This window comes from Nycticebus coucang, chromosome 3 (genome assembly GCF_027406575.1).
Source record: "Nycticebus coucang isolate mNycCou1 chromosome 3, mNycCou1.pri, whole genome shotgun sequence".
In the NCBI taxonomy this organism is placed as follows: Eukaryota; Metazoa; Chordata; class Mammalia; order Primates; family Lorisidae; genus Nycticebus; species Nycticebus coucang.
The window spans coordinates 59,884,690-59,901,344 of record NC_069782.1 but is presented as its reverse complement, the minus strand read 5'-3'; the positions used below and the strand labels follow the sequence as shown (position 1 = coordinate 59,901,344).

General features: G+C 51.0%; 2 protein-coding genes across 2 annotated transcripts; both read left to right on the top strand.

The window, feature by feature from the left end:
• The first annotated feature begins 1,143 nt into the window (after window positions 1-1,143).
• On the top strand, window positions 1,144-4,999 carry RETN (resistin). The gene is given in 5 exon segments (XM_053583431.1): window positions 1,144-1,222; window positions 3,932-4,003; window positions 4,127-4,205; window positions 4,289-4,528; window positions 4,531-4,999. Coding segments are annotated over 4 exon segments (798 nt in total). The 5' UTR covers window positions 1,144-1,222; window positions 3,932-3,941; the 3' UTR covers window positions 4,948-4,999.
• A 7,507-nt stretch (window positions 5,000-12,506) lies between these two features.
• TRAPPC5 (trafficking protein particle complex subunit 5) lies at window positions 12,507-14,562 on the top strand. The gene is made up of 2 exons (XM_053586622.1): window positions 12,507-12,601; window positions 13,952-14,562. Exon 2 carries the CDS (start codon window positions 13,961-13,963, stop codon window positions 14,525-14,527), a length of 567 nt encoding a protein of 188 aa, XP_053442597.1. The 5' UTR covers window positions 12,507-12,601; window positions 13,952-13,960; the 3' UTR covers window positions 14,528-14,562.
• The last annotated feature ends 2,093 nt before the right edge of the window (window positions 14,563-16,655 follow it).

The following is a 16,655-nucleotide window of genomic DNA, read 5'->3' as shown; positions in this document are numbered from 1 at the left end:
GTGGACAGTGGACAAGGATAATAATAATCCTTATTATTGTTTTAGCTAGATCTGTTCCTTCACAACATTTGTGGGGCTCTTACTCTAGTTTTTACTTTGTACTTCTTCATCAGTCTGTAAGGGCAGTTTCACATGGCCCCTCAACTTTTGGCCTGCTGTGGTAGGGTGGGACAAGGCTTTGGTTAAAACCAAGGGTTGGAAAGGCCGGGCATAGTGGCTCATGCCTGTAGTCCTAGCACTCTGGGAGGCTGAGGTGGGTGGATTGCTTGATCTCAGGAGTTAGAGACCAGCCTATGTGAAAGTGAGACCCTGTATCTACTAAAAATAGTAAAATCTAGCTGGGCATTGTGGTAGTCCCAATTGCTCAGGAGGCTGAGGTATGAGGATCACTTGAGCCCAAGAATTTGAGGTTGCTGTGAGCTGTGATAATGCCACAGCACTCTACCCAGGGTGAGTAAAACTCTGTCTCAAAAAAAAAAAAAAAAAGGCAAGAGTTAAGCTTCATAGCTCACATGGTCCCAGTTACTTGGGAGGCTAGGATGGGAGGATCACCTGAGCCTAGGAGTTTGAGACCAGCCTGGGCAATATAGCAAGTCCCTGCCTCTACAAAAAATTAAAAATTTAGCTGGGCATGGTGGTGCATGTCTGTAGTACCAGCTACTTGGCAGCTGAGGCAGGAGGATCACTTGAGCCCAGTAGTTGGAGGCTGCAGTAAACTATGATTATTCCACCACATGCCAGCTTGGGTGACAAAGTGACCTTTTCAATGTGGCTCCACCTTCCCTAGGATTAGTTTTCCATGTGTAAAATTACACATGACTATTGGGGGATAACCTAGGAGCTGCTATGTGAGTAATCTTGGGGCAGACTGTGGAGGCTGGTAGCTCAATTTTATTCTAGGAAACTGTGACCGGAGGGCCCCCTTTCTCTACCCCTTCCCTTCAATCCACAGTTACTCAATTAAGGGTGTGGATTGTTTCATAACTTACCCCCTATTTCTTGGTTAGTACCAGGGAGTAGGAAGGCAGAAGAAATTTTATTTTAGAAACACCCACTTTTTTTATTCTTTTAAGAATAAGGGGGTACTTTATTTCTTTAACTTTTCATTTTTATTTATTTATTTTTTTAGAGATGGTGTTTTGCTCTGGCACCCAAGCTAGACTTGAACTCACAGGCTCAAGCAATCCTCCTGCTTCAACCTGCTGAGTAGTTGCAACTACAGGTACACTCCACCACACCCTGTTCATTTATGAATGTTTGTAAAAAATGGGGTCTCACTATGTTGCCCAGGCTGGACTCAAACTTCTGGCCTTAAGTGATCCTCCTCTCTTGGCCTCCTAAAGTGCTGAAATTATAGTTGCGAGCCACCACACCTGGCCCTCACTGTCTATAGGTATCTCAAAACATCATGTTATACACCTTAAATATATGCTATAAAATTTGTAAAAGAAAAAAAACTTTAGGAATATTCTCACAAGAACAATGCTGCTGTTTTGGAGAAGCAGCTGCCCTCCCCCCATGATTGTGGCTGAAATGTGAAGGTTTTAGCACATCACTCCTTCATGTGCTGGCTGTGTGACCCAGGGAAAGTTACTTAGCCTCTCTGGGCCTCACTCTTTCCTTTAGTGGAGATAATAATCAGTTTGGTTTGGGGTGATTAAATGAGGTCATGTATGTAAATCATCTCAGAACTCCCTGACATGAAGGATTTGTAAGTTTCTGTAAGAAGCTGCCTTCCCCTGGCAGGAACCTTGAGAGGCAAGAGTGGGTATCTGTAAAGGAAAACCCAGGGTCTTTAACACTGGGATTCTCCAGATTCTCACTGTCCCTTGCCCCAAGGTCCGTGCTGGTCCCAGGAGGTCCTGCCAGAGCCATCAGCCTGGCCTCTGCTGACACTCCCCTCACTGCTGGCAGAAGCTCAGACTCTTTGCTAAAGAAATCCAGCCAAGGCTTGAACGTTTTTTTTTTTTTTTTAGAGACAGAGTCTCACTTTGTTGCCCTTGGTAGAGTGCTGTGGCATCACAGCTCACAGCAACCTCCAGCTCTTGGGGTCAGGCGATTCTCTTGCCTCAGCCTCCCGAGTAGCTCAGACCACAGGCGCCTGCCACAACACCTGGCTATTTTTTGTTGCAGTTTGGCTGGGGCCGGGTTTGAACCTGCCACCCTTGGTATATGGGGCTGGTGCCCTACTTACTTGAGACACAGGTGTTGCCCCAAGGCTTGAACTTTTATTTTCCCTTATTCACATGGCAGAAGAAGTAAGTATCAGTAATTATTTTCTTATCTGGCAGAGCCACCAGTCATTACAACGCTGTCACCAGGGCAACAAGTTATCATCTTATAAGGCAACTTAATCGAAGCACAGGTTTCCTCTGGAGGTCAGTTTCACAGGATGGCAATGGTTCCTAGGCTTCCAAGTGATACAAGCCCCCTTCAATTCTTTAAGGACAGATGTGTAATATATTAACAGGGGAACAAGCTGGTAGCTGTTATGAATATTCACAAGGAAAATCGGTTGTGTGGGGCAGAACAATCCTCTCTTATAGATTCAGGGAACAAGGAGGCCTTTTTCTTTGGTCTTTGGGAAACCCATTTTCCCCCAGCTATAAAGTAAAAGTATTTGGTAGTGACAGTTAACATGACTGTATGCAGAATTTTACTGTATGTAAATGATACCTTAGTGAAGTCCAATTTAAAAAACAAACTACACTTGGGAAAAACAAAACATGCAGCATGCAGGTATGTACATTTCTTGAAATGTCTCAAACTGAATACTTGAGCTATCAATCTTCACGCCTGTAATCTCAGCACTCTGGGAGGCTGAGGCAGATGGATTGCCCTGAGCTCACAGGTTTGAGACCGCCCTGAGCTCCCAGGTTTGAGACCAGCCTGAGCAACAGCTAGACCTGTCTCTTAAAAAAAAAAAAAAAATAGCCCGGCGTTGTGGCGGCTGCCTGTAGTCCCAGCTACTTGGGAGGCTGAGGCAAGAGAATCCCTTGAGCCCAAGAGTTTGAGGTTGCTGTGAGCTGTGAGCCATGGCACTCTACCAAGGGTGACAAAGTGAGACTCTGTCTAAATAAATAAATAAATGAATACATAAAGAAATTGCTGTCATTCTATCTATCTATCTATCTATCTATCTATCTATCTATCTATCTATCTATTGACAGTCTTGTCAATAGACAGTCTTGACAGTCTATTGACAGCTGGAGTGCAGTAGCATCATTGTAGCAATCTCACTGCAACCTCAAACTCATGGGCTCAAGCCATCCTTCTGTCTCAGCTTCCCAAGTAGTAGGGACTACAGACATGTGCCACCATGCCTGGTTGTGGCAATAGTGAAATTCAAATTCCAGTGTGATAAGTTTTCCTGGAACACAGTGTGCCCATGTTTTATATATCATCAATGTCATTCATACAGCAGTGGCAGAGTTGAGTAGTGCTGAAAAACAGTATGGTTCTTGAAACCGAACACATTTGCTATCTAACCATTTCCAGAAAAAAATAAGTTGCCCACCCCTAGTCTATTGCAGCTACCCTGACTATTTCTACCCCACTAGGAGCAAACTCCCCATTCTCTACTCAGCCTGCAGACCACAGGCCCTGGAATTATTCCTGAACACCACCTCTGTCCCTGGACCTGAGGAGGGCAGGCTGGGGAAGGGGGAGGCTGTGGCAGGAAGGCGGGTAGAGCTCCCCTCCCCACCCCCAACCTTAGAGTCTGCTCAGGGGGCTTCCTTTGGGCCCGGATGTGGGCGGGTAGCGGCAAAGGATTTGTTAGCCACACCCTGAGATCTCTGACAGAGAGAGCTGTGGCACAGGAATCCCTGTTCGAGAGTGACAGCTGCTCCTACCCTTGTCACAGCCAGAATCAGAGCTGGGCCCCATCCCTGCCCCATCATTAAAAGGGTCTTTTGTTTCCCTCTTGCAGCACTTGCAGGATGAAGGCGCTCTCTCCCGTCCTCCTCCCTGTCCTGGGGCTGCTGGTACCCAGCCGGACACTGTCCCATGGATGAATGAGAAGAACCAGGAGAGCACCAGCTCCCTAAGAGAGGACCTCCACAGCCAGCCACTCACCACGGGCCCGGGAGACCTCTCTGATCCCTAACCCACCTGACCCCCCCAGTGCAACCAAGTCTCATCCTGAAATCCAACCTCAGTCCCAACCCCAACTCGAGATCTCCAATGCCCTAGGAAGTTTATCAGCAGCTCCCAACTCAGCCTCAGCTTTCACCCCAATTCTTTCCTTACTCCAAAGCACCCCAAGTCAAGATGAGATTCTGGGAAGTGGGGAGCTGTCCTCCAGGGCATGGGCCCACCTAGGTCTTTGCGGGAGTGGGTGGGAGGTGGGTTGGGAGGAGGAGCTTATCTCCAAATAGCCAGGGTGGGACAGCAGGAGGGCCAGAGGGGGCCGTTTGATCTCATAGCCCATCCTTCGCTCCCTCCAACAGTTTCTGGGTTATTAAGCAAGATGAGCCTGGACTGCCAAACTGTAACCTTCAGGGGGGACCTGGCCACTTGCCCCGCAGATGAGTGAGGAAGTCTGTCACCCAGGCTAGTTCTGTTCCGAGTCTTCTTAAGTTTCCGTCTCTACTTTTCTGGGGTCCTGGTCTGAAACCCCCACCTCCTCCGCCCACCCCAGCTCCGGGACCCTCGTGTCCAGGTCCCAGCTGCCTCTCCCTCTCTCCATGCGTCGGGCGCGCACATTCCCTGGTCCGAGCCTCCGGCCACCCAAGACACCCCCACCCCAGCAGCCTCGCAGCTCCGCAACTCCGGGTCCACGCTCTGTGGTTCGGGTCCTCAGGCTTCGCCATCACCAGCTGCACGAGTGCCTCCACCGGTGGCTCGTAGGACGTACGCACCGAGACCACATGCCATTGCCAGTGCGCGGGCATGGACCGGCCCGGAGCGCGCTGCCGCCGCCGGCGCGCTGCCACTGCAGCCTGAGAGCGCGTGCGCCGTACGGGCTGGGGCTGGGGCTGGAAATAAACCGGGAGATGCAGACCGTGAAGATAAAGGAGCAGATCTGAGCCCTAAATGATTTCTTTACTGGGACGCGGGGGGCTGATCTAGCGTCTGCGGAAAACCCGGGCGCATATACTGGAGGAAGGGGGAATTTTCCGCGACTATCTTCTGCCCCACCCTCATAGGTCTCCTGGTGTCTCCTGCCTTTCCTCCGAGAATGGGGCCTCAGTTTCTTCTCATGACACTCCTACCCCAGGCTCGTGGCCGCTTCCAGGAAGGGCAGTGAGCCTCACGTTTGAGGCCACCTTGAAAGTCGCCCTCGGGTCTCTGACCTCCCCAGCACATCTCTGGGTCATTCTGCCCCCGCCCCCAACAGTGAAACCTCATCCAGGATCTGGGTCCGTTTGGGTAGTGGATGAGACACTTCAGGACCCCAGGAACAGGCAGCCCCAGGATCAGAGTTTGCCCCTGAATCCTTCTCAGCCCAGAGCCCTGAGGCCCCGCCCCTCCCTTTCCACAGGTGAGGAGGAACTCCCAAGGCACAGGTAAAGTCAGGTCAGGGACAAGAAGGAATCTTTGCAGGAGCTTGCCAGAACTTCTACCTGAAGTCATGCATTGTAAGCTCATGTTTTCAAGAGTGCAGATGCAATTGCAAAAACTTAATTACAACCAGGGGTGCACAGGCTACTTCCCCCTCACTAGAATAGGAAAATATGGGGGGGAGGGGCACTATTTGCTCTTTGGATACCCGGGAGCTTAGAATAGAGCATGGCACACAGTAGGCACTGAGTAAATGTCTGGTTGAATGAATAGCCATGTATACACTTAGAGATAATGCCCAGTTGTACCTGTTGCGTGTACACACACACAGTATACAACTCGCCATGGTCACACAGTTCATGCCCATGTGCCCACAGACACACATGCACAGAGAAAGGCCCCCGAGTGCACACAGAGGGTCACAGGCATATGGTGGCGAGAGCAGATGCCTGGACACAGTATGTTCCAGACAGACTCTTGTGCTTCTAACATCAAGTCACCACTAGAGCCAGGAGGAGGACTCAACTCCTGCCTAGAGAGGAAAATCCCTGGCATCCCTGCCCCAGCTCCCTGCAGAGACAAATCCAGGTGACTCAGGGTCGAATTCCCTGGGACATAACGGAGGAGTCTTGCATTCAGACCCTGAGAGATGCAACCACAGACTTCAGGTAGGTACTGGGTTCTCTAGCACTCGGTCTTCAAAGGGATCCCAGATTCAACTATCATACCCGGAGAACAGACGACAGCGTGAGGTTCTGGATTGCAGGACTCTCCTCCCTCTGCAGTCCACTCCCTACGGTGGTCCAGCCCCTGTCTGATCCTTGTAAGCCATAAGCGGAGATCACAAACACTCCTGGTGCCATGGAGCCCACCCAGACTTCAGCTCAGGGATTTCCTTCCCAGACCCTCTCTCCTGACATCACTGTGGCCATGGGGTATAGGGTGCAACCACTGAGTCAGAAGTGTGGTCAGGACCAGATAGGATGAGTTTAGTGCCTTGAGTGTTCCCCCTCCTCACTGGGGTGTGTGTGTGTGTGTGTATGTGTAAGGAATGCCTCTTTTCTCCAAGGCCTGCTCAACTGTCCTCCTGTATGTAGACCCCAAGAAAGGCCTCTTTAAAGCCCCCAATTTCAACTCACTCATCCTCATGTCCCAGAGTGCAGACTTGGAGATTGTATTTGCATATGTGACTTGGACAGGCAAGCCCCTTACTTGAGCTGGTGGTCCTCATCAGCCAATGCCTAGCTCCTGTGGTAGGAAAGATTCTTCTAGTTGCAAATGCTAGAGACCCCACTAGCTTGAGCAAAAATAAAAGGAAGTTTCCGGCTGTGTAGCTGATAAGTTCAAGGTTAGAACAACAAGTTCAGGTATGGCTGGATCCAGGATCTCCAATGATGTCTCCAGGACACAGATTCCCTCTCAGGTCTACTTTTCTCAGTGCTTCCTTCACTTTCAGGTATAGCAGAGCAGGACTCTGTACCTTTGGGCTTTTGGTAAAGCAAGAGATGTGAGGGATGTGACCCTGCCCTCAGTCCCAGGTGTGGGTGTGGCATCCCAGTGGTTAGTTCCCCTTGCCTCACATCCGTGCCTTTCCCTCTGGGGCCTTGGAGAAGTAGAACTTCTTGGGGTGGAGCTGAGGGGTGGGACAGGGCCTGGGTGAGGGAGGTGTGGGGGGAACCCAGGAGTCCTGTCTCCAAGCCCAGCTGTCCTTACCCTAAAAGTTGGGACTCTAAGGTGCCACAACTTCTCTTTTGAGATGGAGAGGAAGTAGGAGAATGAGGTTCATCCAGGTACACACACACACACACACACACACACACACACACACACACACACGTTCCTATAAAGTTTCCCACCATTGTATTCTGCTTCCATGTCTAGGGGCTTCTCTTCTTGGCCCTCTCTGAGACCTTTGATCTCTTAGGACCCTTTTTTTTCTTTGAGACAGAGTCTCATTCTGTCACCCTGGGTAGAGTGCCATGGTGTCACAGCTCACAGCAACCTCAAATTCTTGGGCTTAAGCAATTCTCTTGCCTCAGCCTCCCAAGTAGCTGGGACTACAGGCACCCGCCACAATGCTTGGCTATATTTTGTTGGAATTGTCGTTGTTTAGCTGGCCCAGACCGGTTTCTAACCGGCCAGCCTCAGTGTATGTGGCTGTAACCACTATACTACAGGCACTGAGTCAAGACCCTTTTTGATCTGAGGGTGAGGATGCCCCAGAGTAGGAGGAGGGTCATGGATCCCTAAGAAGAGGAGGCTGGCCCCTCTTTCCTGCCCCTGTCCCCTAGATTTCCTCATTTGCCTCTATACCTTCCGGTGGGTGGGGATGTGTGTGAACAAATTAGCAAACCTGTGACCCATGGAAGCTGAGGAAATCTACACGCAACAGAAGATCAAGATGCAGGCAGCTGCCTTCAAGGACAAGAAACGGGAAGGGCCGGCCAATCATGAAGGTTAGGAACCTCAGGTGGGGATGGAGAGGAAGGAGAGATTGGGATGGGAAGAGGTAAGCGGCTGGAGGTGGGGGAACTGGAAGCCTCTTTTCCCTCCAAGATGTGTCTGTGTGTGTGTGTGTGTGTGTGTGTGTGTGTGTGTGTGTGAGAGAGAGAGAGAGAGAGAATGAATTACCTGGACCCTCACATACACCTGCTCTGCCCCTCACATATACCCACTCTGCTTAATCAAAAAGCAGATCTTAGTTCCTTGATCTTTATTTATTTATTTATTTTAGAGACAGAGTCTTGCTCTGTTGCATAGGCTGGAGTGTGGTATTGCAATTATAGCTTACTGCAACCTCCAACTCCTGAGTTCAAATGATTCTCCTGCCTCAGCCTCCTGAGGAGCTGGGGCTACATGTGCTGCCACCATGCCCAGCTAACTGAAAATATTTCTTTTGTAGAGATGGGGGTCTTAGTATGTTGCCCAGGCTGGTCTTGAACTCCTGGGCTCAAGCAACTCTCCTATCATGGCCTCCTGAAGTGCTGGGATTATAGGTGCGACTCACACCACACCCAGATTTCCTCACTGGTTTTTTACCCCCATAATTGTGTGTGCAGAGGTTGGGTGAACCAAGATCTCTGACAGCCAATTCCCAGAGCTCTAGGAGGGTGTCCACACCCCCTTCCACTGACTCACACACAGGTGCCAATGACCCTGACTATGAGAATATCACCTTGACCTGCAGAAACCAGAGCCAGCCAAAAGGCCCGCAGTTCCATAGACAAGGTGAGCAGATGTCTGCCTGCTCATAGTCTTGGGAAGGGGTGGATGTGGGAGGGCACTGCAGGGGGGCTGAGTGGTGTGTAGTGTGGTGGCACCAAGGATTGCGACAGTGACAGTGGCAGGGTAGCTTTGTAGGTGGTCATGGGATGAGGTATCTGAAATGCTGGGAATGGGGCTGTGGAGTCGGTAAGGGTTTGGGTGACAGTCTTGGTGAGAGTGAATTTAAGTGACTAGCTGATGGGTCAGGAAGAATAAAGCTGATGAGGTTAGTTGACAGTGACGATGTTGGCAACCATGGTACTGGCACCATGTTTCTTTTTTTCTTGTTTTAGAGACAGAGTCTCACTTTCTCGCCCTTGGTAGAGTGCTGTGGCATTGCAGCTCACAGCAACCTTCAGCTCCTAGGCTTAGGCGATTCTTTTGTCTCAGCCTCCCGAGTAGCTGGGACTATAGGTGCCCTAGGTGCCTGACACAACGCCTGGCTATTTTTTTGTTGCAGTTTGGCCGGGGCTGGGTTCGAACCTGCCACCCTCGGTATATGGGCTGGCACCCTACCCACTGAGCCACAGGCGCCGCCCAGGCACCACACTTCTTGTACAGTAAACAGAACTGTGAGCCAAATAAACTACTTTTCTTTATAAGTCATCCAGTCTCAGGTATTCCTTTATAGCAACACAAAATGGACTAACACACATGGGCATTGACACTGGCAACTGTTGATGGAATTAGTAAGAATGTCTGAGAGTGTTAGGGATAATTGGTGAGGGTGAATGCTGGTGGCAGTTTTGTGGATGGTTACAGCTGCCAATGGTTCTGGGAAGAGTGAGTTGTCCATGGTGGACAATCTTGAGTGGTAGGTTGGGTCCTGGAGGTTACCGGCTTGTCTCTCTGCCCCATTTCTAGCCCAGCCCAGGTCACCCTTTGACCCTGCCCAGGTCCCCCACTGGTTGTACAGAGCTATCATGAGCCTGTATGTCCTCCTCTCCCTGGCCTTCCTGTTCTGCATCATTCTCTCCGCCTTCGTCCTGGTGAAGAGTGAGGGAGTGTTCTTGAGGGCAGGGGGCGCTAGGGAACCTGGATTTGCCATCTTGTCTCTTTTTTTAAATTTCAAAACATTAAGGGGGACAGAAATGTTTTTGTCACATGGATAACTTCTACAATGTTTTAGTCAGGGCTCTAAGTGTGCCCATCACCGAAAGCGTGTTCATTGTACCTCTTAGGTAGATTTTTACCCTTCCCCTCCTCCTCTTCCCCACTTTATGAATTTCCAATGATTTTTTATTTCTTTCTGTACCTATTGCTGATTAGTTCCAAATTATTAGAGAGTATATGTGGTGTTGTTTTTCCATTCTTGAAATACCTCACTTAGTTTAATGATCTCCAGTTCCATCCAGATTGCTGCAAAAGACATAAATTCATTTCTTTTTATGGCCGAGTGGAACTCCGTGGTTCCACTGAATCCACTCATGAATTGATGGGCACTTGGGTTGATTCCACATCTTTGCAATTGTGAACTGGGCTGCAATAAACATTCGAGTACAGGTGTCTTTTTGATAAAATGACTTCTTTCCCTTTGAGTAGATGCCTGGCGCTGGGATTGCAGGATCAAATGGTAGATCTACCTTCAGTTCCTTGAGAAATCTCCATACTGTTTCCATACAGATTGTACTAGAGATTTCCATAGAGAAATGTACTACACCATTTTTTCCCTCCTCCACACCCTGTTTCTTTCCCTTTCCCCCTGACAGAGGAGTTTCAAGGATTTTCTTGTCCCCTCTTTAAAAGATTCTGAGATGTCTGAGGAGCTGTTGGGCTTGAAAGGGGAGCTTTGGAATGGTGAGCGGAGATGGCCTAGGGCAGACCCAGGGGGTCATGGCAGAGGTCAGGAGAGGGGTGGCTGCACAGACACCACCCCTACTCCCCACCCTCAGTGTCAAGCTTCATGAAGGAGTGTGAGGAAAAGCAGAAGGAGAGCTGGCGCTCTGTCCAGCAGAGCATCGACGAGATCAGGAAGAAAGTGCAGAAGCTAGAGATGCAGCCAGCAGGTGCCGGAGCAGCCCCATCCTCCACGTAGTGCATTTGTCTTGATGCCAGTTGCCAGCCTGGGGATGGAATCCTCCCCTGAGGATTCAGAGAAGGAGACAGCTGGAGTCCTGCCCTCCCAAAGCTCAGGGTTTAGAGGGGTGATGGATGCTGCCCTCTGAGTTGCTTGGGAGCTGAGAATGGGCACCCCAAATACACAGGTTTTGCTGCACTCCAGGCTGGGGGTCAGGCAGGGAAGGAGCTTCCCGGGAAGGTGGGGGTTTTGTATGAGGTTCCATCAGCTTCACTTTCTCAATTCACCCCCTCCCCAACAGAAATAAACAAAATCAGTAGAAACATAGAAAAAGTCTTACAAGAGCTAGAGAAGAAGCCAGCTGCATGTAAGTTGGGACACAGGATGGAGGATGAGGGTGGGGCCTTGGATTTGGCCCTGACTCCTCTCCCAGGAGCAGGATCTGCCTGACTTTGGGTCTCTCTCACATCCCCCCAGAGCCCCAGCCTCAACAAATGAGATGACATAGTAGCCACAGCTACTGGCTTAGAGGATGGAAAACAAGAATCGGAGCCTGCAAGCCTAGTGTGATCCTGCCCCTTGTCCCAAATACAGAAAGTCACATGTTGTGGTGAATGAGTATTGCAGAGCTGCTCTCCAGTGTGTGTGTGAGTGCGTGTGTGTAAGCATTCTGTGAGGGTGGGCATTTCAATGTGCCCCCAGGAATTCACATTCCTGGGAGACTATGAATGTTGGAGTCACAGTGAATGGTGTGCATGCTCATGTCATGTGACATGTGAGTATAGGCATGTCATGGTGGGTGGCTGTCAGTCATTGTGAGTGTGGTGTTGGTGACATGCATGTGCCCTCCTCCTTCTCTGTGTAAACATGCATGAATGCACTGTGGTATGTTGTGTGCATAAACATGTCATGGGGGAGAATGTGTGGTGCACACTGCTATAAATGTGGGTGCTGTGGTGTGTCCCTTGTTGCTATCTGTGCCAGAGCAAATAGCTGTGTGTCATTCTGAATGTGCTCAATGGTGTCACCCTGTGTGTTCAGGTCACATACATCCACATGCACCTGTCCATTCATTTCTGTACTCAACCTTTTGTGATTGGTGAAGATAAACAAAGTCAAAGGAAAACTATGTGGCTTTGGGATCTGTTATTTGGGCAACTAAGGGGTTTTAGAACCTGGAGGGAGGAAGAGTCTACAAGTGCTTGGACTTGGGGACGGGACAGATGGGAGCCCTGAGACACCAGGGTGGGTGAGTACTTGTGTGTCCATGAATGTGGAGCTAAGTCCAGGTGTCCATGAGCACACATGCCCCCCAAATGTGAGTGGCCTGAATCTATCACGTCTGCCTGAATGCCCATGAGTGTAATTGTACCTGTGAATGTATTCGTGCCACTGAGCACATATCCAAGAATGTACATGACCCCAAATGTTCCATGCCAACAGCTTATGGACATACTTGAAACAAGAGAACACGTGCCCATGAACATAGGGGTGCCTAGAGACAAAAGCACGTGTCGGTGCCCAAGGGCATACATGTGCCCTTGAGATGACAGATATGTACCCACGTCACATGCGTGCCCTTGAGCACGCGTACTACTGTCTCTCTGATCACAGGCCACACAGAGACCAGCTATTTTAGCGAATCGCCGTGCCCCTCGGTCTGGCCAAGAAGACACGTGTGCCCCCTTGCGGCCGCCCACGGGCACCGCCTCGCGCCCCGCCCACCCACACGCCCGGCACGACGCGAGTTTACGCACGCCGTGCCTTTTACGGCGCCGTAAAGCAGCTCAACCGAGCCGACGGTCGCGGTTCTCGGTGAGACCCTGTAAACCCATGACCCCTACCGGTGACGGGCCTGGTCTGCTCCCCGACCTCTCCCCGAGGGCCTGTGGGGCCTAGGCCGGGGTCACGGCGTCCATAACCCCCAGTCCTCCGCCCCGGGATGCAACGGAGGAGGCTCTTCTCCGGTTCAGAGGTCCAGGGCGGGGGGGCTCGGGGTCTTGGCCTTCGGCAGCTCAGCTCATTGACCCTCTTCGCAGCCCAGCTTGGGAGTCTCAACACTCCCCTTCTCATCTCGCGCTCTCTGGGCCCAGCTTCTGTGTGCTGGGGCGACCCAGGAGCCCCTGGCTCCCCTCCCCCCGCAGGTCGCCTCCCTCGGCTGGTCTTAGCCCTTTCCCCGCCAGGCAGACCTCACGGGGGCCGCCTCTGCAGCCCCAGAACGCTGTAGCCCGGTCCGTGCTTGGTAGGGGCGGGGTTCTCAGCTCTTCTTGACCCGGCCACCGGACTGGGCGAGGATGGGGGTTGGGGAGTATCTCAGTGCCTCCTCCCCAACGCCCTCCTACCACGACCAACAGTTGTAGCTTGTTGCTCAGGGATGGGAGGACCACTACGCCCTCCCGTGGCTTCCCCACCTGCCCGGACTGATGGTCTCTAGCTTCTCACCTCGCCCTGCTACCTTTCTGTAGATCATGGGTATGATGGGGTCTCCCGACATCTTCTCTGGGCCCCTCCCAGCCTTGAGAAATCAGGCCCATCCACATTGCAAAGGACTGGAGTTTCCTGTGTGGCAAATCAGAGCAGCCTGAGAGGGATGGGGGTAGGAGGTTCCCCAAGATTCTCGGCTTGCTCCATGAGTCTTCCTTGTTCTCCATCCCTCCTGGCCTTTGGTCTTGATACACTCCTACCCCACCCACCCTAGCCTTACTCTGTCTTAATGTAGAGTGAGCAGAAATTTTCCTGAGGGTATCATTGCTGGAGCGCATGGCAGAGGAGGGGCAAATGCCTGTGTACCCTCTCTGCCCTAGTTCTGACCTCTCTCCCCCCTTGCACTAGTTTCCTAGTTATTCCCATAGGTGGTGGAGGGGATACGAAGGTGAGGGTGGGGTGGTTTCCAGCACCCGCTTGTGGTGGCCCTAATGTCTTTTCTCCTACCTTACCCCCCAAACCCTCTCTCTTGCTGGGCTGGAGTGTTTTCGTGTAGCTTGGGTCCTTTTCTTTGCCCTCATCTCTTCCCAGGTTGGGTCAGCGCTAGAGTGCACCCTGGTGGCTATGGCGAGGGGCTAGAGGAGGGTTGTCCCAGGGCCCCTCTGGGTTCTTCCTCTGGGGTTCCCGCCATGTTTTCCTCCTATTGTCCTTGACACCTTGGTTTCCTCTTGTTCTCCGCAGGGTGGCGGTATGGAGGCGCGCTTCACGCGCGGGAAGTCAATGCTTCTGGAGCGCGCGCTGGCGCGTTCGCGCACCGAAGTGAGCCTGAGCGCCTTTGCATTGCTCTTCTCTGAGCTGGTGCAGCACTGTCAGAGCCGTGTCTTCTCGGTGGCTGAGCTGCAGGCGCGCCTAGCTGCGCTGGGCCGCCAGGTGGGCGCTCGCGTGCTAGATGCATTGGTAGCACGCGAAAAGGGTGCCCGGCGTGAGACCAAGGTGTTGGGCGCACTACTCTTCGTCAAGGGCGCCGTGTGGAAGGCGCTCTTTGGCAAGGAGGCTGACAAGCTGGAGCAGGCCAACGACGACGCTCGCACCTTCTACATCATTGAGCGCGAGCCGCTCATCAACACCTACATCTCTGTGCCCAAGGAGAACAGCACGCTTAACTGTGCCAGCTTTACGGCAGGCATTGTAGAGGCTGTGCTCACGCACAGTGGCTTCCCTGCCAAGGTCACAGCACACTGGCACAAGGGCACCACTCTCATGATCAAGTTCGAGGAGGCAGTCATCACCCGAGACCGGGCCCTGGAGGGTCGCTGACCCCATGGGCGATAAAGGATGCAGATCACCCCCTCTACTAGTGTGTCTGTGTCTTGTGTGAGGGCCTCAGAGATTCACTGGACACCTTGAGGAGGGGGTGCTGTCTGGCCAAAGTGGGCCTTTCAGATGGGGCTGGGTGTGGGGTGAGGCCACTCCCAGAGGTGGTCGGGAGATGAACCAGGCAGGAGCTGGTGGGCAATGCTGGCACCTCCTGGAACCACAGTTGGAGATTGGGGGAAATCCTGGTAGAGGGTTTAGGGTAAAACACTCCTTTAGACACTGGCTGGCAAATGTTATAGTTCATGCCATGTGGTCTTTTGGGCCTCCTCCCTACCCCCCCAATGGAGGTAGGATCTTACTCTCTTGCCCAGCCTGGGTGCAGTGGTGAGTCATAGCTCACTGCAACCTCATATGCCTGGGCTCAAATGATCTGACCTTGGCCTCCTAAGTAGCTGTAACTACAGGTGCTTTTCACCTGTAGTTGAAGTATATGACTAATGTTTTTTCTCTTTTTGTAGATACAGCATCTTGCTGTATTTCTCAGCTGGTCCCCAACTCCTGGCCTCAAGTGATCCTCCTGTCTTGCTTCCCAAAGTGCTAGGATTACAGGCGTGAGCTGTCATGCCCCACCTTGTCCAACTTCTCTGTTTTGCTGATGTATCCAAAGCAGCCGCAGACAGTATGTATAAAAGTGGTCTTGGCTGTGTGCCTATGAAATAAGTGGTTGTCTTTCTATCTCCTTTACACCTTGGCTACTCATAAGTGTGGTCCTGGGACCAGCTTCAGTGTCACCTGGGAGCTTGTCTGAAATGCAGAATCTCAGCCCTAACCCAGACCTGCTGGGTCCAAGTGTGCATTTTAGGAAGATTCCCAGGGTGTCTTTGTACGTTAGCTTGAGATGCAGTGCTTTAGAGGCCTGTTCTATCTCCTGTGGCAGGACCTCACCCCAAGGTTTGCAGATTCTGCAGTTTGGGGGCGTGCCTGAGAATTTTTTTTATTTTTTATTTTTTATTTAATTAATTTATTTTTATTGTTAAATCATAGCTGTGTACATTAGTGCAATCAAGGGGTACAATGTGCAGGTTTCATATACAATCTGAAACTGAGAATTTTTATTTTAGGTAAATTCCCAGGAGATAGTGGTGCTCCAGGGATCACACCTTGAGAATTATGGCTCTAGTGACCTGCCTCTCAAAAGGGAAGAATTCAGAATTGTCTGGCTGCTTAAAATATTTTAAAGTTAATTCTTAAATACAAGTATATGTTTTTGTTGTTAAAAAATTAAAATATGAGCTCAGTGCCTGTAGCTCAGCAGCTAGGGCACCAGCCATATACACCGGAGCTGGCGGATTCAAATCCAGCCCGGGCCTGCCAAACAACAATGACAACTACAACCAAACAATAGGCGGGTGTTGTATAGGCACCTGAAGTCCCAACTTCTTGGGAGGCTGAGGCAAGAGAATCACTTAAGCCCAAGAGTTTGAGGTTGCTGTGAGCTGTAATGCCACAGTACTTTACTGAGGGCAACAAAGTGAGACTCTGTCTCAAAAAAAAAAAAAAAAATATATATATATATATATATGGCTGGGCACAGTGGCTCATGAAGTGCTCTGGAAAGCTGAGGCAGGTGGATTGCTTGAGCTCAGGAGTTGGAGACCAACCTGAGCAAGAGCGAGACCCTGTCTCTACTAAAAATAGAATAATTAGCTGGGCATTGTGGTGGGAACCTGTAGTCCCATTTATTTGGGAGGCTGAGGTAAGAGGACCACTTGAGCCCAGGAGTTTGAGGTTACTGTGAGCTAGGCTGATACTATGGCACTCTAGCCTAGGCAACAGAGTGAGATTCTGTTTCAAAAAAATTGTTCATTGGGCAGCCTTTGTTTCCCTGTTTTCCCATCAGCTTGGTGGTGCCCCTCCCCAAGAAAAACCCTTCCACATTATTTTTGGGAAACATGATCAGCTCTTCCTTACTTCCTTTTTTCCCCTCTGCCCTGAGGACCTGAACAAGTTTATTCTGAAAAGGAATTGCAGGGACTTTGGGCTGGGTCCCCTTTATTGCTTATGAGGAAGGTTTAAGGGCAGAATGGGTGTTACTTTCCAATTTGCTGTTTAGGACACTTCATCCAGC